At 41.1% G+C, this 27,729-nt stretch overlaps 2 protein-coding genes across 2 annotated transcripts in view; one reads left to right on the forward strand and one right to left on the reverse strand.

Moving 5' to 3' along the window:
• Positions 1-4: 4 nt before the first annotated feature.
• LOC308056069 (betaine--homocysteine S-methyltransferase 1) lies at positions 5-23,711 on the reverse strand. Its single transcript, XM_080370881.1, has 8 exons — positions 23,563-23,711; positions 19,614-19,746; positions 15,512-15,630; positions 13,470-13,661; positions 12,737-12,884; positions 11,687-11,869; positions 6,536-6,764; positions 5-6,021 (listed from the first exon to the last, which is right to left on the reverse strand). The coding sequence occupies exons 1-8, from the start codon at positions 23,599-23,601 to the stop codon at positions 5,847-5,849; spliced, it is 1,218 nt and encodes a 405-aa protein (XP_080227007.1). The 5' UTR covers positions 23,602-23,711; the 3' UTR covers positions 5-5,846.
• Positions 23,712-23,954: 243 nt separating this feature from the next.
• DMGDH (dimethylglycine dehydrogenase) overlaps positions 23,955-27,729 on the forward strand; it is a gene marked incomplete at its 5' end in the record, with an annotated part of 49,496 nt that continues 45,721 nt past the window's right edge. Inside the window, 2 exons of the mRNA XM_080370857.1 lie at positions 23,955-24,076; positions 25,790-25,955. Coding sequence (XP_080226983.1) covers positions 23,955-24,076; positions 25,790-25,955 — 288 coding nt within the window. The remainder of the gene's footprint in view (positions 24,077-25,789; positions 25,956-27,729) is intronic.

Below are 27,729 nucleotides of genomic sequence, written 5' to 3' on the forward strand. Positions count from 1 at the left end.
ATCAGGCCCAGCCAGCACAGGTTTATGAAAGGCAGGTCCTTTTTGACCGACATGATCTACTTCTTTGACAAGATGACCAATTCAGTGGACGGGGAAAAGGCTATGGATGTTGTCTGCCTGGATCTTAGTAAAGCCTTTGACACCAGCTCCCACAGCATTCTCCTGAGGAAAATGGCTGCTCATGGCTTGTATGGATGTACTCTGCTCTGGATGGATGGCCAAGCTGGCTGAATGGCCAAGCCCAAAGAGTGGTGGTGAATGCAGTTATATCCAGCTGGCAGCCGGTCACCAGTGGTGTTCCCCAGGGCTCAGTACTGGGGCCAGCTCTGTTCAGTATCTTTATCGGCGCTCTGGACGAGGGGATCGAGTGCACCCCCAGTAAGTTTGCAGATGACACCAAGCTGGGCAGCAGCGCTGATCTGCGGGAGGGCAGGAGGCTCTGCAGAGGGGTCTGGACATGCCGGACCGATGGGCCGAGGCCAGCTGGGTGAGGTTCAAGAAGGCTCCGTGCCGGGTCCTGCAGCTGGATCACACCAGCCCCACACAGCGCTACAGGCTGGGGCAGAGCGGCTGGAAAGGGCCTGGTGGGAAAGGGCCTGGGGGTGCTGGTCGGCAGCCGGCTGGGCATGAGCCAGCAGGGTGCCCAGGTGGCCAAGGAGGCCAGCAGCACCCTGGCTGGTGTCAGAAGCAGTGTGGCCAGCAGGGCAAGGGAAGGGACTGTCCCCCTGCACTGGGCACTGGTGAGGCTGCACCTCGAACCCTGTGTTCAGGTTTGGGCCCCTCACTGCAGGAGGGACGTAGAGGGGCTGCAGCGTGTCCAGGGAAGGGCAAGGGGCTGGGGAAGGGGCTGGAGCACAGGTGTTACAAGGAGCAATTTGGGGAACTGGGACTGTTCAGCCTGGAGAGGAAGAGCCTCAGGGGGGGCCTCATTGCTCCCTGCAACTGCCTGAGAGGAGGCTGTAGGCAGGTGGGGGTGGGTCTCTTCTCCCAGATAACAAGCAACAGCGCAAAAGGAAACACCGTCAAGTTGTGCCAGGGGAGGTTTAGTTTGGGTATTAGGAAAAATGTTCACTGAAAGGGTACTAAAGCATTGGAAGAGGCTGCCCAGGAAGGTGGTGGAATCAGCATCCCCGGAGATATTAAAAAACCATGTAGATGCAGTGCTTTGGGACATGGTTTAGTGATGGACTTGGCAGTGCCAGGTTAATAGTTGGACTTGATGATCTCAGAGGTCATTTCCAACCTAAATGATTCGATGATTCTTTCTAGCACTCTTTTGATTTTCAAACAGGTAAATTGCAAAGCAGGGTTCATTTGCTTTTGACTATTTCTCTTTCATGTTTCAGTTGTCACTTGATCTCTTTCAGTTCCACTGAAGCAACATGCAAATGTTCACACACGAATGCTACAAAATGCTCTTGAATGACCCACCAATAATGTAATGCTTGAAAAGCTTTTTTTGATAGATGCACATTTGCTGTTGCTTTGATAGTTGTGAAATAGAATCATGCTTCTTCTCCCTGGTTTGAAATTAATCTCTTACCAACTACTTTCCACTATGATTGCATCAAGTCTTGTTACCCAAATTTGCTTTTCTTTTCACATTTACAACTTTACTGGACACAGAAGCTCTGAGTGAAGTGGGCCAAAATATTTGGAAAGTCCATCTTTAGATTCCTGAAGTTGCATGTAACTGACTGCTGTTCTGTCTCAGGAGTTGTCTATATACAGAGGTGTACGTCATTGACCAAATTTAGTATCATAATTCCATAAAATTGTATGTAGTGGAGGTTGGTATCTCATATAAAACTTATGCCAGATACTATGCCTCTCAAAGTGGAACATGAAGAAATGAATTTTTATAAATGCTGAAATAATATCTTCTATGATAATAGTCCACCCATCTTATTTTAGTGGTGTCTATACGTAAAATAATTTAACACATTGCAGGATTAAATGAGATTAGTTTATGTTCAATATTTTATAAAGTCAATGGAGTAGAACATGACAGATGTATGAATCCACTTCTTTTAATGCTTAGGTTAAAAAATGTCACTGAACCTGCCACTGTGTTTGTGTAGAGTTGAAAAAGAAGGCATGAGCTACAAACTGCTTTAGGAAGAAATTTGTGGTACATGGAGATTTCAGATTTGTTAGGATTCCTAGAAAACTCTCTTTTCAAAGAACAGGGGAAAAAACCCTGGGTTTTCTGTGATTTTGTACCTTACTCCAAAATTTCCTTCTTGACAAAAAAACCCCTCTCCTTGCTTTCCTGCAGTTTACAGATAAATCAAGCCAACAACTAACCATTAAACAACAGGGGTTTAGGCATTATTTTTTTTTCATGGGGTTCTGAAAAACATCAGAGATGGCTAAAAATGTAGCCATCTTCTCAAATGCAGCACTGAGAGCTCATAGTTTCTGAAGTTTATCCTTTGTTCAGATCCCTCTTGTCCTGACATTCAACCTTGTACGTGAAGGTTTATTCTTTAGATACCAAAGACTTTGGTTAAAAAATGAAGAAGCAAAATTAATAATAAACACCACCACCACACAATTTTCAATTTATCACAAAACTACCCATCCATCAGAGCAGTTATAAGCCATTACCAGTATGGATGCTTTTGCTTGTTTGCAGTTGATCACAGTCAGTTCCACCTCTGGAGAGGAATCAGGACGTGAAAAACGCATGCCTGGTTTGTGAACTGGGAGTTATGACTCAGCCAAATGCTTCTTTGTCATGCCAGTAAATGACAATTCACTGGTATCTCTGGTATGGCTGCTGGGGATTTATGCAGAAGAGATGCCATGTGTGATGCTAGAAGGTGGTGATGGCAAATTATTGTGTTAGGCTAGCAATGTCAGAATTTAAAGACTGTCATCAAATACAAATTATCTGGGAAAAGGTAATAAATGGGAGCTGGATACTCTAACCTCAGCTTTAATGACTTTGACTACAGTGGGGTAAAATGGGAAAAAAAAACCCATAGAGGTATGAAACCCTGGGAAAAGATCTGTTGGAGGTTTTCTCTGGATTTATGATGAATCACAGACTCAGACGCCACAGGGAAAGAATGAACGAACAGGGGTCTGTTCAACTAAGAGAGAAACAAGGAATCTTCAAATGTACAAAAGACTTCAGCAATGATAAAGGGAATAAATTCTTCATGTCTGTAATGAGCTGGAAAGAAATAATGGATTTAAATTCCATCAAGGAATATTCCAGTTAAGAAAAATTCGATAAGAAGAGTAAAATAACCAGACTGCCTGGGGTTGGCATGGAAGCTCTGTCATTAGATGTGTTTCCAAAATACAAATGTCTTCCCCTGTGAACAGCTGATCCTACCTTAGGGTACTAAATACAGCAGTTGACCCTCTAAAGCCCCTTTCACTTCCTGTCTGTCTGAGTTTTCGGACAGGTTTTCTAAGAAAACAAATTTCCTAGATTATGCTGTCAGCCTGTTTTATTTCCTTAGCAAGTCTTGTAGTGAACTATTAGAAAGCTTCAACACATCTAACAGTTCCCTAACCCCCTACTAAGATGTTACACAGTATGAAATGGGAAATAAAGCTTTGTTGGCTTTGCTGCTCAGGCTTGTGGGTTGTTTGGGTTTGTTTGTTGTTTGTTTGTGGATTTTTTGGGGGGTTGGGGTTTTTTGCTTTTTTTGGGGGTGGGTGGGTGATAGTTTGGTGGTCAGTAGTGATCCATAAGCACCCTGTCAGCTTCTTTTCCTCCCACTATCAATTCCTTCCTAAGCCCAGCCTATGACATGAATCAAATAGAGGTTGTATAGCTTCCCCCTTGGGTCAGCTCTCATTTTGAATGGCTTCAAATAGTTTTTCAAATATTTCTCATCATTTTTTGTGGCTGTTAAAATAAATACTTTTTAAACTGAGTATCTAAAAGTAAATGTTTAAAATCCTATCTGATCATCTTCTTAAATACCACGGTTCTTCAGTATTCTGTATAGTGAACTCACTCACTTCAACACAGATTTTTGCATGTTTGTGGACAGTTTCAAAAAAATCAGTCCAGCTGCTTATATAGAATATGATGGTTAATCTGCATTCTTTACCACACAAAGTCCCTAAACTGGTAAAGCTTGTTCAAAACACTTTTATCAATTGTAGCTTCTATTTTAAGCCACTTTATCATGCATACGTCTTTAATGCTGTGTGCATTTTGGTGTTGATCAAAGATCTGGCCTTTTTGCTTTGAAGATTTGGCATTATTTCACGGTCTGCAGAGGGAACATCCAGAAGGGCTTAGGAAGAAAAGGAGTTTAATGTAGTCCATATATACCTACATGGATGCTTTCCAAATAATCGACATTTTAAAATACCTGCTTTCTTGATTTGTCTACTTTTGGCTTTCATGCAAAATTTCCAGCTACTAACTATGTCAATCTGTTTAAATTTTGGGGAAGGCTTTTTCTAAAATATGTCTGCCAGTAACATTCTGAAAGGGATACCTGAAGTTTCCTATTAAAGTGTAACGTATTTAAATGTTTCCTGAACAGCAGAATATCAACATGGATAGAAATAATGAAATAAGCTTATACATAAAAAGTAGTTCAGCAAAAGCTTTCAACACTTAACTTTGAGAATGACTTTTTCATAAAGATAGTGGCTTTAACATAGAATAGGTGGGAATGAGATTCTAGAGAGAAACCCAAGTTGTGACATATTTCACAGAAATAAACTATGGAAATGTGTCCTTTATAGGTTCCAAGTATAGTGATAACCCTCCTAAGAAAACCCGTCTCAAGAAATTCAGTGCACAAATGTCCACGGGTTTTATTAACATAAGTGGACTGACCAGTTTCCTAACAGGGGTTTTCATGTCTTCTAAGATAGATAAGATTCTAGAGTGAATCAGCCAGCTTACAAAAAATCATGGAACGTTCTACTACTGTTATAAACATGAGTTGTATTTTAGGAAGCTTCAGTATTCAAGTGTGATTTTGAGATAACCAAGTGTTTCCAATAAGAGATCTGGAAATCAACTGGATCATTTGAAAACTATTTGTTTCCTGGAGCTACATTGTTCTGTTTGAGTTCTTAGGATTTAAGGTGTGAAGATAATACAATACTATTCCATCATATTAATTTTAATTTATTAGATTTTTTTTTCAAAGTTCAGAATGATCTCATAAGCCTTTTAGTCTCCAGGGGAGTAAATCCTGTGTACATGGTACCTTGAGATAAAAACAGTGAGTTATTTACCTGTCATTTTTCTTCCCTAGAAGTTCTCTGAACCTATCTACTGCATATAAGAAATTCCTGCAAGATCTCATTCTTCTTATCTTTTGATTCCAATTACAGTATTTTCCAGTTTACTTTTATTCTCTGGAAGTCAAGAAAGCAACTACAGATAAACATGTGTCTGAAGCACTGGCAGCTTGTGTGTCCCTGAAGTTGTCCTCCACAAATCTTGAGGTCTGAGGAAGCTCCTACATAACCCCAAACTGAAAACAAATTCAGGAGTGGAAGTCCATTGATACCCTATCTATAGATGGCTTTTACTCTTTCCACAGATAAGTTGAGCCATTTACTACTTTCCATTTATTTTTGTGCCTACCCAGTTAATGGCACCTAGCTAACAGAAGTTCATTTATTATGAGAATCCAAACCTGTGTCTGACTGTGTATTCTTTAAACTATTTGCCCAGAGAAATATTTTATTATCAAAGTTTGACATACTTAATCTGTAATTTTCCTGCATTTTGTCTCTTTCATTACATGTTAACTGATAAATCAAGAAGGTACTCATCTTCACAGATTTTCTCATGAAGCATGAAATGGTCTCTAGATAAATCATTGTAGCATTTACACAACTGCAGTGGATTAGAACTTCTGTTTCTGGAAGAGCTCCTTCAGCTGTTGTTCACTTGTTGCTTCTTTCTGTTGCATCAGCTCCCTGGCTCCTTTGGTCACTCCCCAGCCATCTGGCCTTGACATTGAAGGACAATATGGCCTGCCTGAAGCAGGCTTCAGATTCTCCCAGTATTCTTTTCTTGCCCTAAAGAATTAAAAGGAAATTGGTGGGTTTTTTTCCAGCACTTCACAATACTAAAGGAAAAGCGGCTTAAACAACCCTTGCAAAGGGTTATCTAACTTGCACAGACTGACTTCATATTTAGATATGGAAGTATGAATGAAAACATGAAATGAAATGCTACATGTTTAGCAAGTATCCTTTCATCCTTGAAAGGAACACTGTAAGCCACGCACTGCTAGAAGCTGTTTTACAGGAGTCTTACGAGTTTTTGATCTCAACTGTCATGAATAACTTTCACATTAATTCAGATCAAATCTTCACTTTAAAGAAGGATGATAATTTCTGGAGCTCTCCTACTGTCCCTTCACCCCTTTCCCCAATCCCAGATCAAATTTAGTTCTTCGAAATTATTAACACACAGAATGTTTACAGTGATATGTAGACCTCCATATCAGTTAAGCCAGTCTGCTGCATGGACCAATACAAGCCTCTGCAAGGGGTGTGTTGGTCTGCTTTCCAGGTCAGATATAGATACCTTGCTCTGACCCAGGGTTTGGTATGCATGCTCAGGCTATCGCCCCAGCTACCATGTTTCTCAGAAGCTTCTGGCAAAAATCCTCTTTCAGGACCCAGCTCCTCAGCTATTGCTCGGACATGATATGGCTCAAATCCACAGCAACCTCCAATGTAACGAACTCCTAAGTCATAGGCCTTTCTTGCATATTTTTGAATATCCCATCTGGTTACAATTCTTGGCTCCAGACCTGCAAAGAGGTTCATAGATTAAGTTTATAACATGCTTCATTTCAGCACATTTTTTAGTAAGAAATCACATTGTTTAAATACTTGCACACTGTTTGCAAAACTGGTTGTAGATGTAGATGTACATGTTTGAACTGCCTGAGCTAGAATTAATGATGCGAACTTTCAGAAGTCTAGCTTTCAGATTTTTCTGTGCTCTGCTGAGCTATGCTTGTAAACTTTTTTGGCCTTGCAAACCAGCACCTAATGCCTTCTGAGACTGATCAAGCCCTAAGTCACATGCTTGCCATTCTGCCAGAGTTCTTAGATGGAGTACTTTCACTGTTATGCCCACATTTCCAGAGTTCCTAATGAACAATCAAGATCTGGGAAATCTGATTACAGTACTCCAGTCTCTGAAAGGAAGAGGCTTCAGCACACCAGCAACAGGACAAAGCCTGCTCATTAGTCCTCAGGAATGCTTACTACACTTTTTTCCATGATCAGCTAGTGGCAGTTGTTTCAGTGACAGCTGGGATCTGTAGCTATTTCTCAGCCATCCCTTACGTAGTTAAAATCCCAGCCATAAGCAGCTTGCTGCCTCAAACCACTCCATTCCTTGTGGAAAGTTCTGTGAGTTGGTAAGTTGGCTCCAATCTTTATTTTGAACCTTTCTTCCTGTTGCAGGTTGTGGTGAGCACAGTGAAGAGATAACAGCTGAGAAAAAGGACTTGTGGAAGGAAAGGAAGAGAAAGTGAAAAGAACAAGAAAAAGCATACATCAAAGGGAAGGAGGCACAAGAGTGGCAGAACTGGAAAGAAAAGACCAGGGACTGAAGAAGAAACTTAGAGGAATAAAAATATGGGAATAAAGAAATAAAATTCCTCCCAGTTCTTTATGCACACCTGCAGGCAATGAACCAGCACGGTTATCAGGTGAGTGCAGCATGATGTCTGTGCACTGAACACTCTGCTGGGTAATGAAGCTGTGGTGAGGTAGTAAGGTTCCAGCAACACAGCAGAGAGAGAGGATTCTCCTCCCTACATCTTTTCCCAAAAATGCCTAACATGCAAGAAGGTGACGCAAAGCAGAGCTACTCTAAGTCAATGGGTTGTTAACAGACAGGTTCAGCAAATAAAAAGCAGAAGAAGGAAATGTTCTTAAACAGAAAATTACTGGTCTCAGAGGAAAAGACTAAATAAAGAAAAAGTAGATGGTCTGGTATCAGAAGGAAAACCAGATGAAGATACCTCAGAAAGCTGTTTAAATGAAAGTAAGCTTCTGTACTTCCTCTCACATCTGCAGGAGTGTATCAGAAGCACAAATTCATTATTTGCCTGTCGCTCATGTACCATTAAAAAGCTAATGTAACATTGATACAAAATGATCAACAGCAAGAATGCAGCATCTTGCCCTCAATTTATACCTGTATAAGCAACTGAACTCCAGAAGAACAGTACAGAGTGTTGCCCTGTCTTCTCCATTACCCACCCTGTCTCAATCCATAGGACCTGATGAAATGCATCAGCAGGTCCTCAGGGAACTCCCAGATGAAGCTGTTAAGCCATTATCCATCCTGTTTGAAGTGGCAGACTGATGAAGTTCCCAGCAACTGGAAAATGGGAAATATACCTCCCACCTTTTCAAAAAAGGAAGACCTGGAGAGATACAGGCTGGTCAGTCTCACCTCTGTGCCCAGCAAGATCAAAGTGAAGATCCTCTGGAAACTCTAAGGCACATGGAAGAGAGAGCTAACATGGAAGAGCGAGCTAAAGAGAGGTGACAGCTAACATGGCTTCACTAAGGGACAATAGTGTCTGACAAATTTGGTGGCCTTCTATGACAGGGTTACAGCATTGGTGAGTAAGGGAAGAGCAACTCACGTCACCTACTTGGACTTGTGCAAAGCATTAGATACCATCCCACACAACATACTTGTCTTTAAGCTGCAGAGACCTGGATTTGATGGGTGGAGCACTTGGTGGATAAGGAATTGGCTGAATGGTGGCACCCAAAGAGTTGTGGTCAGTGGCTTGCTGTCTGGGTGGCATTCCTCATGGGTCCATACTGAGACCAGTATTATTTAATACCTTTTTCAGCAACATCGACGTTGGGATTGAGTGCACCCTTAGCAAGTTTGCAGATGACAGCAAGCTCAGTAACGCAGTTGATAATCCAGAGGGAAGGGATGCCATCCAGAGGGACCTTGACAGGCTTGAGAGGTGGGCCTGTGTGAAACCCATGAAGTTAACAAGGCCAAGTGTAAGGTCCTGCACCTGGGTCAGGGCAGTCCCAAACATGGATACAGGCTGCATGAGTGGATTGAGAGCAGCCCTGTAGAGAAGGACTTGCAAGTATTAGTGGATGAAAAACTGAGTACAAGCCCAAATGTACACTCACAGCACAGAAAGCCAACCAAATCCTGCAATTAAATGTGGGCAGCAGGTTGATGGAGGAGATTCTCTCCCTCTACTCTGCTCTGGTGAGAAGCCACCTGGAACAGTATTCAGCTCTGGGGCCCCCAAAATAAAAAATACATGGACCTGCTCAAGTGGATCCACAGGAGGGCCAAGAAGATGATCACAGGGCTGGAGCACTTCCCCTGTGAGGAAAGGCTGAGAGAGTTGGGGTTGTTCAGCCTAGAGAAGATAACGCTCCAGGGAGGAGACCTTATAAAGACCTTCCAGTACTTCAAGGGGGCCTACAGGAAAGATGAAGAGGAACCCTTTATCAGGGAATGTACTGATAGGATGAAGGGTAACAGTTTCAAACTGAAAGATGGTAGACTTAAATTAGCGATTAGGAATAAATTCTTTACTGTGAGAGTGGCGACATACTGGAGCAGGTTGCCCAGAGAAGCTGTGGATGCCCCATGACTGGAAGTGTTCAAGGCCAGTTTGGATGGGTCTTTGAGCAACCAGGTCTAGTGGAAGGTGTCCCTGCCCATGGCAGGGGGATTGGAACTAGATGGTCTTTAAGATCCTTTCCAACCCAAACTATTCTGTGATTCTATCAATCAGTCCTTGTGCTCCAGGAGTGTAAGGACAGCAATAACCTAACCTCTCTGAAGAAACAGGGATATACCCTGCCATAAGAACTGGCCACACATGTGGTGAAACATGATTGAAACCAAGCAGTATTCTTTGAAAAAAAGTTGCCACATAGATCATGGTTTTGGGGATTTTTCCCTTTCCAAAACTGAGTAACATTCTATTTTGCATGCCTGTCAATGCACTTTTCTTAGCTTTCTTCAGAATTAAACATCTATAGCTTAACAGTTTACGTTAACAATTACAGCAAAAAGATATTTAAATTTTCATTAGTTTTTGATGAGAAGATGGTAACCTGCTCCTAGATCTATCCCCTCTATATATCTACTCCTGAGATAATTGGGTATGATTTGATTTCTTTCTAAAACATTGCCCTTGCTTAATTGGTGGCATTTCAGGGCAATTGCAGTAACACAGAAGGGAAAACACAAAACTGGAAAAAGTTCTACAGATAAATAAATACTGTGGTGCTGGTGTTTGCCAATACAACATAGCCAATGCTTTCTTAGAAACTGACAGCTTGTTGGCCTGTGCAGAGGTTATGTACACTTCAAATATCTAGGTATCTCTTTGTGCATATTGCCTTCCACATAAAACAGTCAGCAGGGTCAGTTTAACAATGATTTACCAAACTGCTTATCTGCCATTAAGTGATCAGTTGCTCCTTCTGGGTATGGAAAACATTCACAGAACCAGCCTTCTCCAATTGCCTCATGACATTTCTGAAAGTTGAGACTTCATACAGATTGTTTATAACATAGAAGTCAAGAGCGATAACAAACCAAAAACTGAATTCTTCAATTCACTTGATTACTTACTGCATCTGTTCTTTTTTTTTGCTTGCAATCAGAGCAGTTATATGAAGGACTGAATAGGATAAATGAGTTCCTAACACTTTTAACCATCCCAAAATATCTTCACAACTCAGACATGTCATTATCATTTAACGAGCCTCAGGCTCATGCTTTGTTCTCTCTCCTTTGTTTATGTAAAGACAAGAATTTAAAAAACAACCCTCATCACATCTATCTCTCAAATTTTTTGCTACAAATTCAAGTTTCACGTATTTTAATACCTTATTTTATAGTTTGATCTTGAAGAGTGTATGATACCTGAAAATTAAAGCATTTTTCTAATAGATTTCAAAATGTTTAGGCTGATTTTGTCCTCTTGTCATAAAGAGATGTGATCTTCTAAATCCCAGGTGGAAATAAGCCCTAAATACACAAGCCTTACATACACAAAAAGTGGCTGAATCTTTCAGTCTTCATAGAATTTCTCCTGAGCTTACCTGTGATGAATCCATCTCCAAACTGCTCATCCATTTATTAGTAACACCAAAGAACATGCTCCCTCTTCTGTTTCCTCTCTGATCTCACTTACAGTAGACAGTTACACTTGCAAGACCGAACCATTATGAATGCAATAATCATACACCTATATACAGTTGTGTGTATGCATTGTACATTAAATCCCTACACAGGTAAACATTATAGGTCTTGTGGAACAGACGTCACAACCCAGAATGCTGGGGGTTCCTTAGTGTATTCGCTCTTGTTCATTTCTTTGGACTTTTCATAGCTGTCCTGAACAAGGTTCTGTAGCATGAGGAAAAACTACATTTTTTAACTGAGTTTAGGTTGTGGCACTTCAACCATTTTCTTCACAATGGCACTTTCAGTCTCATGCTGTGATACTACTGAAGTACTCTCACTATATGGATGATCTTTAATCCAATATTTCACTGCAATCTCTCTATGGAAAATGCTAGACAGGGTAACTGGGACTCATCCTGTTGTATGGAAGGACACCTTGCAGTATTAAGCTTCCTAAAAGCTGAGGAAAAAAAGGAACAGACAATTAAAAAAAATTAGAAAGAGATACCCTTGTCTTACCAAAGGGAAATTCTGGAAGATCAATAAACCCTTGCTTTCCACAATCCGGTGTATGGAAAGCAAGTGGCTGGGACATGAGGTGGGCTTTCAGTTTAGCAGCCTGCAAGCCCTCTTTCATCAGTTTAACCGTTTCCAGGGAGGTATCTGGATCAAAATGGCAGTTGACTCCAACAATAGAAGCACCTAGGAGGAAAAAAATAACTAAAATCATATCTCCCCAAGAACTGAAAGTTGAAAGTTCTTAGCCACAGCTCTCTAGAAGCAGAGCAGCCCATCTTTACACCAGCATTCTGAAAACAAGGCAGTTGGGTTACAGCCAGCCTCAACTCTCCTGACGCTGTCCATTTACATCTCAGTTACACTCCTCTTTACCTTCCTTATGATGAATCACATCTCCCATCCTCAGCTGCTTCTTTTGTCAGTGCTTAATCAGTGATTATGTACAGCCACATCTGCAAATAGCTAGCAGGTTACTAACACAGGTTCTGCCTTTGGATTTCAACTCCAATGGAAAAGAGTAGTTCAGAACAGATATAATAAACCCCTATAGCATCATTCATCACGCCTCTGATTAATTTCTTCTGTGCTTCCCCTTGTCCTGCAGAAAACACAGCCTTTGATGGGCAAAAAGGCTGATTTTTTCATCATCTTATTCTCTTATCCTGGGTTTGAGCTGCACTCTTCACATTTCTAAAAACATGAGCAGGGAATCAAAGGTGGCTTGGAAATCTGCATACATTTCCAGAATCTGGGGTTGGCTCTGTAACCAAATATGAGTAGGTTTAGGATTTTGCTCTTTTAGAATCATCTGCCTGTGGCTATTGCTGCCAATACCATCCTGGTTAACCAGGATTTATAGCTGCATTTTCCTATGTTTTTTTACAAGGCTGTTCTAGCAAAGTACACATAAGAACTTTTCTACAGGGTCAAAACTTCTTACCAGATATAACTGGGAAGCTACCTACTTGAAATACACATCCATTTATCTCAATACTTCAGGACTGTACTTTGTTCCATGCTTTTCAAGGGCATATTAAACCAGATTCTTACCAGCCTTTACCAGTTGGACAGCACACTGCCCAGGGGGCACGCCATGCATGTCTCCTTCTGGACCAATGCACATTGTAGCTGCAACTGGCTTTCCAGATTCTTTTAGAACTTCAACTGCCCAAACAGCCTCTTCAACATGTTCAAAATACTGAAAGAAATTAAAACTGGGCTACTTTTCTTTCTCGAAGATGAAGCATAAACACCTTAACCCAGACCCCAAATTCACCAGCAGTATGACTTGATTCTTTTCTGATTTACACAAACAGAATTTGAGTTCACTGCCTACACGGCTAAAAAAGGATTTTAAAAAGTCAGCAACAAATAAATAATAATTATACTCTTGTTTCAGAATAAGAATGTCCGTAAAGAGGTTAATTAGGGATTTTCCCCAGTGAACTGTTTTCACCTAGAAAAGTCACCTTAGGCTGATTGCTTGTGGTGTATGGGAGGAAATAGGAACTAGTCAAGATCACATTAATCTATCCTCTTTGTACCAGTACCAAATTTGACTTGACTGAGGTAGAAATTTAGGTTTCAAGGTCCTATTCTAGGACGCCTGCAGATGCTGCTGTGCATTTAGAAAAATGCCTGATACTACGGGAATGAAAGTATAACAGAAAATGTTAAAGGAGGCTGCAATATATACTTGTACCCCCTGAAGCAGACTAGACATCTTAAAGTTAACACTGAGCCAGTTGAAGTAATGTACTTTTTTTTTTTTTTACAGATTTACCTCTGCAATTAAGAAGTCTACATTCTTCTTCATAAAGACATCCAGTTGCTTTCGAAAGGCTGCTTTAACCTCTGCTTTATCCTTGCAGCTCAGGTATGACGGTGTTTGACTGACTCCTCCAGCCACTAAAGCATCACCTTCGTTAGCCACTTCTCTTGCAATGTCACAAGCAGCTTCATTCACTTTCTGGCACTGTACAAATATGGATTATGTCAGTTTCAGAGCACAAAAACAACAAAAAGAGCCAAAAGCCACAATGTCTTCATAGTCTTTTTATGATTTACATTTATTTTTTAATAATATTGATTAGGAAGATCAGCATCTATCAAAAAAATAAAAAACATTAGGAAACAAATTCTTGCCACCTCTAAGTTATTGTATTATCAAATACTACAAAACCATGTCACCTTTAATACATCTTACACAAATAATCTATGAAAAGCAAATATTTCGTGTGAAGTGGAATTACCTTTGCCTCTTGGCAAAGGAGTTACACTTAAGTGTATGCTTTTATTTTGACATTTTGTGGGTAGAAAACAAAATACGTAGTAATTTCAGTTGATTTTTTAAATGTTATTTTACTATTTTGATAATTTTCAAAATTTAGGATAAAATATTAGTACAGTTATTTAAGGCATTTAAAAAAGATATAATTAATTATCTGATATTAAAGTTACCAATTTAAGAATAGTAAAGGGAAACATGACTAATTAATCACCTAGACTGAAAGACACATTCCTTCTATACCTAAATGAGGATTACCTGAACAGTTTGTGAAAAAGAAGTTAAGCTGGGAAAAAAAGATTTTGGAAAAAGAATCATTATTTGGGATAGCTAAGAAGTACTGATTAGAGCAGGTTTCTCTGCAGCACATGGACTACTTAGAATCTAAATAGGTTTCTCTGAGCTGGAAGTGTTCCATGACTGCCTCAAAAGATCCAGCTGATTTTTAAAGCTGTTGCAGACAGTCTGCCACTTGCATTTGTACTCAGGTACATATCTGGGAGCTCCAGGAGGTGGAGGCATAAATCAGCTAAAGCCTGGAGGAACCTGCTTCTAGAACTAGCAGCAAATCAATCTTGAAAGCTTTGCTACAAATGCATTCTCAATACCAGGTGCTCTCGAGGCCCCTATAATTCTGCATGGCAGCAAGAGTTGCAGCATGGCTTGTTCCAGAGGCACTGTGTTTCTAAGACTATCACATGTTAATGTTGCATCTATTGAATGTAATGGTACAGCATTTCAGATAAATTTGGTCATACAACATTTTGGGATGACCTCTTAACTAAGCCTCAAGTGTTTCCCCAGTGTCCAGATTGTTCTAATTTCTGACTTGGGATACTGTCACAGTTACGACGATACTCCTTCCTCCCCGTCTCATGGAGGATCTCTTCTATTTTGCAGAGGTTGAAATAGGTAGTAGGGCCAAATAGGAAAGGATCAGAGAAAACACTCAGTGGCAAACCTTCTAGTCTCAAAGGAACTACCTAGAAATGTTTGTGCCGGAAGTCCCAGTGGAGCTGGGACCTGCATCTAGTGAACACACCCAACATCCTGCAAGTCCTTTGTGCAGGAGGTTAGAAAACACCAACATGGTACTTCCATTGCAGTAACAATTACCTTTACACATGAGAAGGGGAATATTGATCACAGCATATACCTTGGATTTTTTAGTTGTTACTTTATGATTCTAAAAAACATTAGGCACTCATTCTCTAGGATTCTTCACCATTTTTGCAAATGATTTGCTTCTCTGGATGTTAAAGCATTTCTTTTTTTCACTGATTTTGCTCTCTGCATTCAGTCCTCCCTATACTCATTGTACCAAAACTCCAGTAAACTAATCTCCTCAGATTTTTTTTTTACCTTTAACCTTGTCTTTCTTGCTATTTCAGACTCTCAAATTGCATCATCTCATTCTACGGTCCTCAAATATAGCCAAAGCTGTTATGACAAATTGAAAGTACTTGATAATTTCTCTGCTAAACTTTCTGAAACTAATCATTTATTTCGTATCTCCATCAAAATAGAGTTTTACTCACACTTATTTTCTCAGCTACATAATTGCCTCTGTTCTCTAGTTTGTCCTCGCTGGCATAAAAGGTGAATGCCTGCAGAACATTGGATCCAGCTCTGAGGAATTCCCGGTGAAGCTGACGAACTGCAAAGAATTAAAAGAGACAAAGAAAAGATGTTTAGTACAGCTATTACAGTTGTTATCCCAAAATTAAATGTTTATTGAGGTAATGTTTCTGTAAAATAAGTGATTCTGTGTTTACTAGAAGAGCCATTATGGGACAATAGCAGCAGTACCCGTCTGTTTAGAATTCCTTTCTCCTCACTCTCAGAACATTAGGTAGAAAAGTTTCTCCTTAGGTATTCTCTGCTAAGAATGAGTGAAGATTTCCATTTAGTTTATTCAGTTTTACGAGCTACCTTGCCTTTCTTTTACGTTTTGCAGTCCTTCGGACCTCTCAATTCTAATATTGTGGCAACAAATTAAGGGACAAGATGATTTTTATATGGAAGAATACAGTGTTCCATTACCTTCTCTATTTTGTATTTTCTAGTTTTCTCCCCATACAAAACTCTAGCTAAGCCTAGTCAGCCAATACCAAAGCTCTACTTTGCTAAAAACACCCTTAATTAAAAGATGATTTTTTTGCTCCAGAAAAGTGACTTGCAACAAAGACTTAATTCTTCTGCTAAGTCAGCACACAATGATTTTACTACAGAGCCAATACTTCTTTTAAATGAAAGGTTGTCATTACTTTTCATTGACAAATTTCCTACATTAGGACTTTGGGAACAGGCTCTGTAATGGTAGTTCTGCCTTCATCACTGGAAGCATACACTGCAATCATCACAGCAAGAACAGAACAGGAGCTGTCAAAATATATATATATTTATATATATAAAGCGCCTATCACCATATTGATAAAAATCCTTCGGAACCATTCTTGACAGAAGAAGTAAGAACAGGAGTAATTTTATATGTATTCCCACAGAATAATAGTAATTTCTAGAACACTACTGATCATGTAAAACAGAGCTAAAATGCTCAACAGCTTATAGCAAATACAGGAATAATTTATTCCCTAGATACTGTACACAGACACAAGAACATTGCAGTTTCTGCAGCAGATGTTTGGAAAAGTTTTCCTGAAGTTCTGGTTTATCATACCTCATTGTCTATTGACAATCTGTGTCATTAGAGAAATGTGTGAATGCATCATGGGAATAAAATTACTCCCTTCAGTTGCAACAGATACAGCCTTCTATGCCAGAGAAGCTCAAATGCAGTTTGCGTTGCTAGGGTCAATCTGCCTACACACAAGCACATCTGCCTTGCTCTTCATCACAGTACAGTATTTAATTTGTAATTACCGCCTTGGGTAACCACACTGTGATTTAACACAATGCTTCTTTTCTCAGTAGTCACAAACACCTACCCAGGAACACAGATCACAGCAGAACTACAGCTCAAAAAATCCTTGGCATCTACCTGAATCACCAGGGTCTAATTTCAGTCCTACAACTTTTATGCAGAGTCAAAACATTCCTAGTGCAGGGATATTATTTTTCCTACAGGTTACTGATCCCAACTAAAAGCGCTGTCTCTGTATGTTTCTATTATTCTGCAGTTTGTTTTTGTGTTCTTCTCCATGAGAAATCATCAATGAAATCTAGTTTGGAAATGGGACAAGGGAAAAGGAACCTCAAATATTTTCACAAATGCTCTATGGCATTTACGTAATAAACCACATTTGTTTACCCCCATGGTTAGTGGTCTTTAAATATGGTTCTTGCATGCCTAGAAGAATGACTAGGATTTCAGTGAATAAGAATGGTGACATAGGTAGGCAAATTAAACATATTCTAACACATGCAAATAAGGTACTTCATATCCCAAACCATCAGGTATGTGAACAGCACTCTTGAATAACTCTTGACATTTTGACAGAAAGAAATATCAGCCTGAATCTTACTCAACCCCAAGGAAATAGTTCTTAGTAGAAGACACTGTTACTATTACAAAGCTCACAGCAGTCTGCCCTACCAACCCCCCTAAACCACTGTACTTTACTTCTCGTGTGACTTCCAGTGCATCACTGAAACTGTTTTCCTCCAGCATTTGAGAAATGGGAATAACAGGCACATATGAAGCTAAACAATTATTAACAATTTGATGTGTTTTAGGAGTGAGATGTGTAACACAGTTTTCATTTCAATCCTCCATGAGCTGGACAAATGACAGAGTTAAGCTGGCAGGAGATGCATGTTGCTCACTATAGAACAGTATCTGACCTGGCTCAGAAGAAATATTTATATCTCATTTCCAAACGTATGGCATTTCTAAACAGTCTGGCAAACTTCTCTCTTGCAATGGAGATAATGGCTTTGAACTCAGTCTTTTCTTTCTCTTTCTCCCTCAGTGCATTCTCAGAACCTCCCTCCTTACAAAGACAAGGTGCTCTGGTAGTTGTACAGTTTTCACACCAGCTTGCTCAGCCACCTGCTCCCTCTGTTCTTTACACCTGCTTTCAAAGTAACATGACCTTTGAGCATGCAGGAGCAAAAAGCAGTAATAGAAGGGAGGCAGCACACTGTATGAAAAGAAACGAAGACATTTCCAGTGAAGGGTGTGTTTATAAATAGCCTATTCTTGCAAAAATTTTATTACAACGTTACAGACACGAGCAATATGTTCTAGCAGATCAGTAGTAATTATTAGAAGACTGGATTCTAATCTATGACTACTGATCACTAATTTAAAGCAAATCTGTGTGCCAGTTTAGCCAATATAAGACATCTGCAAATGCTTCCGTGCAAGGCAGTGTCTTGCATTCCCCATGGACTGACACCTGCACTTCTCAAAAGGGCATGTGGACAGGGTTGAGGGCTTTTGAGGTGCAAAATAAGTAAGCAAAGGGAAATAAAGATCATGGGATAAATCCCATGATTTGTAAGATTGAATGTGTAAGGGCAGACAAAGATAAAGGTGGAGAGAAACAGAGGGGTGATGGGATGTCTCTTTGGGACATGAGAGTCAGCGAATTAGGTCATCACCCTCTAAATCTTAGCTGAAGCGCTGCATTATCTAAGGCTGCCCATTACCCTAAGTCAGGCATTCTACACATACAATGACACTTGAAGGCTGAGATTCATTAGGATGAATAGACAGGTAAGATGTACAAAGCAGTGTAAGAGAGAAGGCTAAGATCTCTCTCTCCTTCTTCCCTTCCTCTTCCTTCTTCCCCTGTATAGAGGAAAAAGACTGATTTGGAAGCAGAAAAAATAATAAAAAAGAGTATTTTATTTTCCCTACGATATTCTGAATTGGCTTGTGGGATTCACTGGACATCATATTGCTAGGGCAAATGCTTTCTTGTAATGAAGCATACATAAATAGATAATAGCATCTCCTTTTACACTATATATGCTAAATATATATATATGAAATATATAATCTTTATGCTGGAATGATTGCTTGTTTTGTCTCCATCCACTTTAAGAGAGTTACTCCAATAAGTGTTTATTGCAATTCTTAGGTTTTAGGGTTTATAATTCCCGTTTCACAGTGGAGCCACATACATTAAATACTCCTTTTCCACTCCATTGTTTATTAAAAGTTGCAATTTTCCTGAAGGAATTAATAAACAAAGTACATGGATTTATAACCATATAAAAGTCACAGAATGACTAGAACACAACGAAACAGAATTCTGCAGTTACCTTTCTCACAAGATGTTTTAAATAAGTCTTCTATCAGCTCAAGGTCAGACTGGGCAAATCCAAGAGGGAGAAATGATTGCATGTTATTAAATAAAAAAATACCATATTTGATAAAAAAGTCCCTGGGCTGAAAATTATTCAAGACTGGGAGAACATTCTGGAGAGGTATCAGTGTAAGTTTGCACTTCTCGTACTCTTTCCCAGCCATCTGCTTTTGGCCAGTGTTACATCAAGAACGAGCAAGATGAGCATCTGGTCTATAGATTCTTAGGCGGTTCTTAACAGTGTAATTCTACAGTGTCAAGGAACACTTCTATTTAAAAACTTCCTGCAAGTTACTAGGTATTTATTATTTATCCAACCAGGTTTACATTCACTATAGGATTAGTATTTCCCAGTAAAACTGACCTGCTTCTGGGTGTTCTACTGTTGCTTCAGGAGTCCAAGGCCCAGCTTTTACGTACCCCCTCTTTTCAAGAGCAAAGACAAATCCTCCATCTCCAATCACAATTTCTCCAGCATCTAAGCGCTGTAGAATACCCTGAAGAAAGCAGGAGGAAACTTTAACAATTACAATTCTTCAGTTTTTTGGGCTTCCTCTGTTGCCATTTCCTGTATTTGCAAAGCAGACATAAGTATTTGTGCGCTACCAGAAACATCTTCACCATAACAAAAAGTAGTAAATTTCCTTCTTATAGTTCTCTTTCAAGAATGGTAGATGGTCTTTTTGCAACACAATGATTTACTATGTGCATATATATTACATTAGACTTTTCATTAGTCAGTTTCATTGTATTCCAGAGGTATAGTCCCCAGAAGTAGAAGTCAATGGTCCAATTCTATTGCTATGAAAGTAAAATACCACCTCAAATTCTCCTACAAAATATATGACACATTTCTTAAAATAAAACCAGTAGTATCACTGACCTCATTTTAGCTCATTGGGTCTTTATAGCTGTAGCCTCAGCACAAGTAGCTTGTGACACAAGACGGTGCAAGAGGCATCATAGGAAAGTAAGCATGTAACATTTTCCTGCCAAGTAACATCTCTAAATGCTGGCCTCCATTTTCTGACAGAGTTTTTACTGGCCTGGGTTTGCTTACATAGACTTGAAAGAATATCCTGCTTGTTTTGCACAGCCCTGAAACGTTTTAAGATACCACAAACCTTTCAGCACCCTGTGATTAACCTTGCTTCTGCCTTGAACTAGATGCTAAGGCAAGGAAAGTGATTTTTTTTTGTTTAATTGAAAAACATGAGAACAACATATACAGGTTGCACCTAATATATATATATTTATTGCTTTCATTGCTTCATTAGCTGGTTCAAATTTCCCCAAAAGTACTTTGCTTTTATGCTCAGTAGGACTAATTTCTGCAATTGGGTTACAACCATAACTCTACTTACTTTAAAAAGTTGACAAACACAGGCCCATTACAGTAACAAAATTAGTATATACAGGAAAATAATTAATCCAAGGTAAGGCTGAAATTTCCCTCTGTAGTTACATTTTCTTGATGGCACACTAGCATTTCAGTAGATGAAATTTGAAGGAGTAGGAAAAAGAAAAGCCTTATGGACATAGAGTTGAGCGTGGTTTTCATGCTGAGAGGAAGAATTTTTTGACAATTAGCCTCCAGCCTTTAGTAGATAAATCTTTCCTGATACTTTCTCCTTCATTAATTCAATTATCTCACACCATACATCTAGAAAAAGCAAACACAACATCTCTGCACCAGATTTCAGGCAGGATGAGAGTATGCCTTTCCAACAAGAACGCACACTGTGCCCATTGGGCCAGTTCCACTACCAAGCATACTTGGAGGCTACAAAGCCTGGGTGAGAGGGTTGGCATTTTAGGCTCAAGCACTGACCCTGCAGCAAGGTGGTGGGACTTCTCTGTACAGTGCGGCTGTATACGAGCTAGTCCAAGCGTTGGCTTGCAAACCTCTGCATTACATTCCATTGCATACTGTGGACTTGCCAAAATATTGACCCAATTAACTTTGTAACTTTAATAAAGTGTGCAAGCTTTTATCTTTATTTCAGCAGTACCAGGGCAAAACTCAATTGGCAGTATGCAATCTCCAAAACTCAAGTATTTTCAGACAGTCATAACTGGTACACTCACTATCAGGGCGATTATGTTCTAAGTGTAAATGTTAGGAGGCCTTGTAGAGACTGCATTTGCAATTAACTTGCAGTTATAACAGAATGCCTCAACTGGGGCCAGAGAAAGGGACCCAAGGGGTCCCTGGTAGAGTCCCGGCTTCTTCTGGCTGCCAAGGCATCCTGTATGGACAAAGCCTGCCTCAAAAGTTTAATATGCAGAGAACAGGACTGTGCAGGAAAAAAAAAAATTAACATGCAAGCAGCCTCAGTCATTGCTTGTTAATGGAACATTAAGGAATAGATAGATCATACACAGATATTATATTTAAATGCAGTACAATTAACAGATTTTTTTTCTTTTAACAAGTCACTGCTAGGATTTAACAGCAAGTTTTCTTCACGGTTCTAGCTTTTTTAAACTGCATTTTAAAATGATCTTCACTTTTGACACACAGAGGCAACATAAGCCATGACGGAATAGACCACAGCATCCTAATACATAATATACTGTGATGCATTAAACCTAGCATTGGGGCATCTAATAGATGATTAACTATTAAGCATAAAATACTTAACACAAACCTATTTTGTCAGTTCAGACTGGCTTAAAATGGAAATTTAACACATTTTTACTTCACCAATTGTACTTTATTTATACTGTGTAAGATACTATATATGCTGGTTGAACCAATGGTGTAAGTTCAGCATATATATTGTTTTGTTCTGTCCCAGAGACCTACAGCTGTGTGCTCATGTCTAATGCAGACCAAAATTGTACTGTCAGGTGATCTGGTAGTACACAGATCTGGTACTAATAAATAGTATCTATAAAAAGCTAACAAAGGCTTTTTTGAGCTATCTTTTCACTGCTTTACTTTTGCTACCATGAATGAAGTTGCACCACACAGTCTATACATCTATCCCTGGAAAGACTGCAAATGTCTTTATAAGGATATTCCCTTAACCACCTTTAGGAATGTAACTCAAACATGTAAAAGAAAAGCCTGCTTGGTCCACCTATATCCTACCTTTCTATTAGTGGAAAAAAAAAATATCTCAAAACAACTATTCAGATCTTAGGTGAGCCCTCAGAGAGAAGCTTCTCTCTGTCCACTGCCTGCAGGGGGAACTGACGGCAATCGCCTTCTGCTAGGTGTCTGAAGTTAGGTGGCATGAGTATGTGCCAAAAAATAAGTAGAAGCAATACCTCCCTGCCTCCTTCATTTATAACTGATGTATCTGAAAGGCCTACAGCTCATAGACTTCTTCACACACGCTTCTGTTCTCTAACTCTAGACTTAAATGCTTACATAAAAACAAGCAAAACCGATCCAGAGCAAGAACTCTCCTATTAATGGTAAGTGTCCTTCTGAATGGAAGACAGAATACATGATTCCCAAGCAGCAGTACAGGGTAGGAGTACCAGTGTATGTCAGAGAGTTTGATTTAGACATTGCTCATGTTTGCCTTAATGGGCAGCATGGCAGATCCCTTTTTATGCTGGCTTATTTCTTTAGCTAAATGAGGGTGCAAAGGTCATGTATACATCAGAGACTGCACTGGTATTAGAAACACTGTTGGTATTCAGTCATATACATCAAAATAAGTGCAATCAGGGGCTTTTAAATAGAGCCGGCAGGATGCTGAAGATAGAAATTGCATCCACTGATGGTTTATGCTTAAAATATTTACGACTTTAATGTGTTGCAAGCACTGCTTAGTTTGCATATCAAAGAATATTAAGCAAAACAGTTTTGAACTTTGGTGGCTCCAGTCTATGTGTTCAGAGAAATGAAAATTCTATAAACTGTAACAGCATAAAGTTCAATGTAATCTATCTGTCTCATAAGTCCAAATGTGTTCAACGGCTCGCTGCTGGACAGGTAGAGTTATTATTCTGGCCTTACTTCAGCTTTTCACAATATGACCTTACCTGCAGAAATACCGAGACCCTGAAGGGAAGTTAATGAAGTTCAGCAGCAGCTCCCCGCTACGCCTCCGGGCAGGGCGCCGGGCAGGCAAGCGCGGCGGCGGGGCGCGGCGGGGTCGCGGACCGAACCGGCGGCCCGGAGCCGAGCCCTGCCCGTGCCGCCGCGGGGCCGCTCACCTCTGCCGCCCGGTGCCGCCGCGGCCGGGGCACGTCTCCCGGCGCCCCTGCCCCTGGCCGGCCTGCGGAGCGGGACGGACCCGCGGGGAGCAGAGCGCCGGGGCTGAGCGGGGGAGGGAGGTGGGAGAATCAATTACCCGTTTCCCCTGTTTCGCGGTCTTCCCGATCGGCAGCATCTTCCTCGCTCAGGGACTCCGGCTGCCCGCCCCCGCCCCGACGGCTCCGCGCGACGCTCGACACCCGCCGAGCCCTCGGGCTGCACTTTATAGCCCGGGGAGGAGGCGGGCCGCAGTGGGCAGCGCTGCGGGCGACACCCCCGGGCGGCCCGGCCCCCGACCCCGCCGGGCGCCCTGGCACGTCCCGGGGCCGCTCCTCGCCCCCCTGCCGCCCCCGCCTCAGCGCAGGGGCGGGCCGGCGCCCTCCCTCCGCGAGGGCTGGCCGGGGCGGGGGCAGGGACGGGCCGGGGCGCCGTCGGGCGAGGCGCGGCGCCAGCGCTGCGCATCCCTGCTGCGGGCGGGCTGTGTGCGGGATGAGCGCGGTGCTGCGGGGCGCCCTGCGGCGGCTGCGCCCCCCCGGCGGCGGCGGCCGGCCCGACCCCCCGGCGGCGGCTGCCCTGCGGCCCCTCGGCGGCGGCGCGGGCGCCCAGGGGCGGTGAGTGCGGCCGGGCTGTGCCGGGAGGGCGGGGGGCGGCGGGGAGGCGCGGGCAGAGTAACCTGCCGGTAGCGCTGCCGGCGGGGGCTGTGTGGGGCGGCGGGCGCGCCCCGGGTGCGCCACCGGCGGCCGGCCGAGACCACCGGGCCACGCCCTCTGGGGCCGGGGCGCATCTTCCGCCGCGCCCCGCGTTGCGGAGTGTGACCCAGCGCCGGCCCCGGGTGAGCGCGGAGCCGGTCTGGGGAGAGCGCGCCTCGTCTGCCGGGCCGCTCGGTGAGCAACGCATTGCCGGTGTGAGCTGGCACGGGCAGACATCGGGGTGAACCGCGTAGTTCATCGGGAAGGTACCCCCGGGATTCCTGCTGGGCTCCCGCGTTTGGAAGGAAAGGTTTGACAAGGGTGGAAAGTCCAGTGAGGAAATCTCAAATTCACAGCGCAAAAGCATGAGGAAAGCCTCTGCGCTTGACCTTGGTTACTGTGTGCCTCAGAATTGAGTAGAGGAGCCAGTGTAGGTGTCTGTCTCACATCTGGCTGTTAAACAGCTTACTGTTAACTTGCAAAAATTAATAGGTAATCTCAAAAAAGAACTCACGCATGCGTGTGGTGTGCTGGATACAGAAAACCTGTGGTGTCCAGTGCTCCCATTTATTTTACTTCTCAGTCATTGCCACATCGCGAATAAGCATGGTGCGTATATTCCTCCTGCACTTGTGTTTAAAAAGTAGTATTTTATAAGATCTCCATGCATAATACATACAACTAATAGCCTTTATTTCTAAAGTGGAGGATGGGTGGAAGACTAGTTACACATTAGAAAGCCAGGGAAGTTGCAAAAGCAATGTACAAGGAGGGGAGAGAGAAAACTGAGTATTAATTAACTATCCTGAAGAGACAGATACTGTGGTTTCACGGTAATCTGCACTGCTACTGTATTGAGAGGTCCTACCTTGTCTCACATCAAAAACAATGGCCTTTTTTTAAAAATTGGGATAGATTTCCTGATCTGGCTTACCGCTTGGCTGTTTTATGGATGGGGTGTAGAGAGGAGGATCTGATGAGATGAAGGAGAATGGGGCTGCCTATGGCAGCAGCTCTGGTTTATGCTGGTTTAAAGTGGTTGTGAAGGTGCAGTGTGGTGTGGTAGCAGGTGTGAGCCATTGACAGATGCCTGTTCCTATAAGGTTTTGACTTCAGCGAAGTAGAATATGTCAAAATAGACAGAACATGAAAATAAATATTGTTTCATTGTTTATGTATGCACACACTGATGTAGTCTGCTGGCATTGGCTTTAAAAATTTATTAAGGAACCTTACTAAGTTGACATTTTTTAAAGACTTATTCTCTCTGTTCCATATACTATAGCACCTTTGAAAAGTCAGGTTTTGACACTGTCATTTTGGGGGTACAGTTTCTTATTGAGAAATAGGATCTACATGTAAGGGTATGTTGGACAAATAACAATGATTTAATATTGTGAGTGCAGGCAAACTTGCTTTGCTTTTTGTATTACTATTGTTTATGTATATGACCCTTTACATTTACTTTACAAGAAGGTAAGCATGAACACGTTAGGTTTTAAGTCAGGTGTGTCTAGACTCCCAAGGAGACATCAAGTTATATCATGATTGGAGCAGTGAACAAAAGAAATGGACAAAAGTGCAATTGTCTTTTTGTAACTGTCTGTAATTTTATTTTTTATTTTTTTTCCCCAGGAAAGAAACCCGATCTCCTTCCTTGGGGAAGGATAGAGCAGATACAGTGATCATCGGAGGTGGTTGTGTCGGTGTGAGTCTAGCCTATCACTTGGCTAAGGCTGGCTTGAAGGATGTTGTTCTGCTAGAAAAAACTGAGCTCACTGCAGGATCTACTTGGCATGCAGTAAGACATGTTTTGTTAATCTCTCAGATTAACAGCAGTTTATATATCTAATGGTAGTGGAAGTTTCATTACTTTATATTCCCTGACTTTCCAGAGATCAATTATCCTGGTTATTTTATAGATACAGACTTCAGCACTGAATTATAGATTGGCTGTATGAGTTTTGAAAAGTTGGTTCAGCTGTCCATAGTACACTTTTCTCATTTGTAAAAACTGGGACAAATCCTGTATTTTGAAATTACTGGAAGGTAACCGTTAGTATGGTTATAGATTTTTGTTGACCAGATTTGGACTTTAAACTTTATTTTAACTTAGACTTTTTAAATTTAAGGTTTTATTTTTAAGGTAATTTAATTTATACTGCAGACTTTATCATTGGAGGTAGTTGCATTGGTATATATAAACCAGAAATGTGAATTTTGGCATTGTTGTATGTGTAATTATTTTTTATGTATGTGCCATCCTGAAAAAGAGGTGATTAAAAAGCAGCTTCAGTGTCCAGTTCTCAGAGAATATCACTGTCCCAGAAACTTATTCTTAGTAGAGACAAGAGCCTTCTTTCCTGCCACTGCTGACCTTACACAAAATCTTGGAGGAGCAAAGCTAGTAACAGTACACTCTGGGGTTTTTTTTTAAGGCTGAATGTTTGTCTGTACTCGTAAGGAAAACAACTAAAAAGACATACGTGTGATAAAGGTGGGGTGGGGACCTCCTGTAATAATGCTAATCACATGGACATATTGGTGCATGACATGCATGTATGTAATTGACAAATTTTCTATGTCAGTGTCTGGAGTAGGTAGTGTAATGAAATTAAATAAAGCTTTGTCACAATAACAGATGCTTTTTCCATTCATTTCCAGCTACGCTTAGATGAAATTGGGAGTATGTTATTGCTCTGTGTAGCACTATGAAAGAGTAAAAACTCAGCAATTTGCTGTCATAGAACTGCTCTGTTAATACAATAGAACATTTATGCAGTACGTGTAACTGTATTATCTGAGTGTCTTTCAGGAACAAATTAAGGAGAATGACTCGGATTGTATTTTATTTGTATTCTCATACTTCTCTCAGGGGAGGAAGTCTGAAGTTTGAAATACTTCATCTTAGTGCAGGTGTTTTGTATGTTTGTGGCCTTGTAAGAGAACAGAAGTAAAAAATGAAATTAAAAGAATCACAGCTTGAAATGTATAAGTGGGTTTATACTTCATTTTACTTGGTTTTCAGCAAACAAAGCAAAAGAAAATACATTGTATAGAGTTAGGAAAAACAAAATTCAGTAATTACATCTTTGTTAGACAGTCATACCACAGCTGATGCAGTTCAGCGAACAGAGCACCACCACACAAAGTGTCAGATCATGCGTCTTGTGTATTGAAACATAACTAAGAAATGCTCAAAGAAGTACTTTGACCTAAGTACACGAGTGAAGCACAGACTGAATTCTATCTACCCAGTGCATATACAGAACAATATGTGTTCAAAAAATAATAAAAATACCCTAATTGAATAAGAAACCAAAATCATGAATGGAGGGTGGTTACTAAATCTTTCCTTTGTTCTGGTTATACTCGCTGTCTCTAGCTTATTGCTTATAACTATGTAAAGCAACCTCTCCTTCAGTATTTTTGCCCTCACTTCTTAGTGAATGCAGTAATGGAGCAATGAGTGAAGAACTCTGTTTCAAAGAGAAAATGTCAGTACTGCTGCTATGGAGAGGGCTGCCTTGTGGCACCTGCACAACAGGGTTTGATGGAATTAACATGTCAAGACA

Source organism: Falco punctatus (assembly GCF_963210335.1).
Source record: "Falco punctatus genome assembly, chromosome: Z".
Classification (NCBI taxonomy): Eukaryota; Metazoa; Chordata; class Aves; order Falconiformes; family Falconidae; genus Falco; species Falco punctatus.

Coding starts and splice junctions, on each gene's coding strand:
- LOC308056069 (XM_080370881.1), bottom strand. CDS start 23,601: ATGCTGCCGATCGGGAAGACCGCGAAACAGGGGAAACGG. Junction 13,662..15,511: donor ATGTAGCTGAGAAAATAAGT/GTGAGTAAAACT, acceptor ATATTTGTACAG/TGCCAGAAAGTGAATGAAGC. Junction 6,765..11,686: donor TCTTCCAGAATTTCCCTTTG/GTAAGACAAGGG, acceptor ACCTCTTTGCAG/GTCTGGAGCCAAGAATTGTA.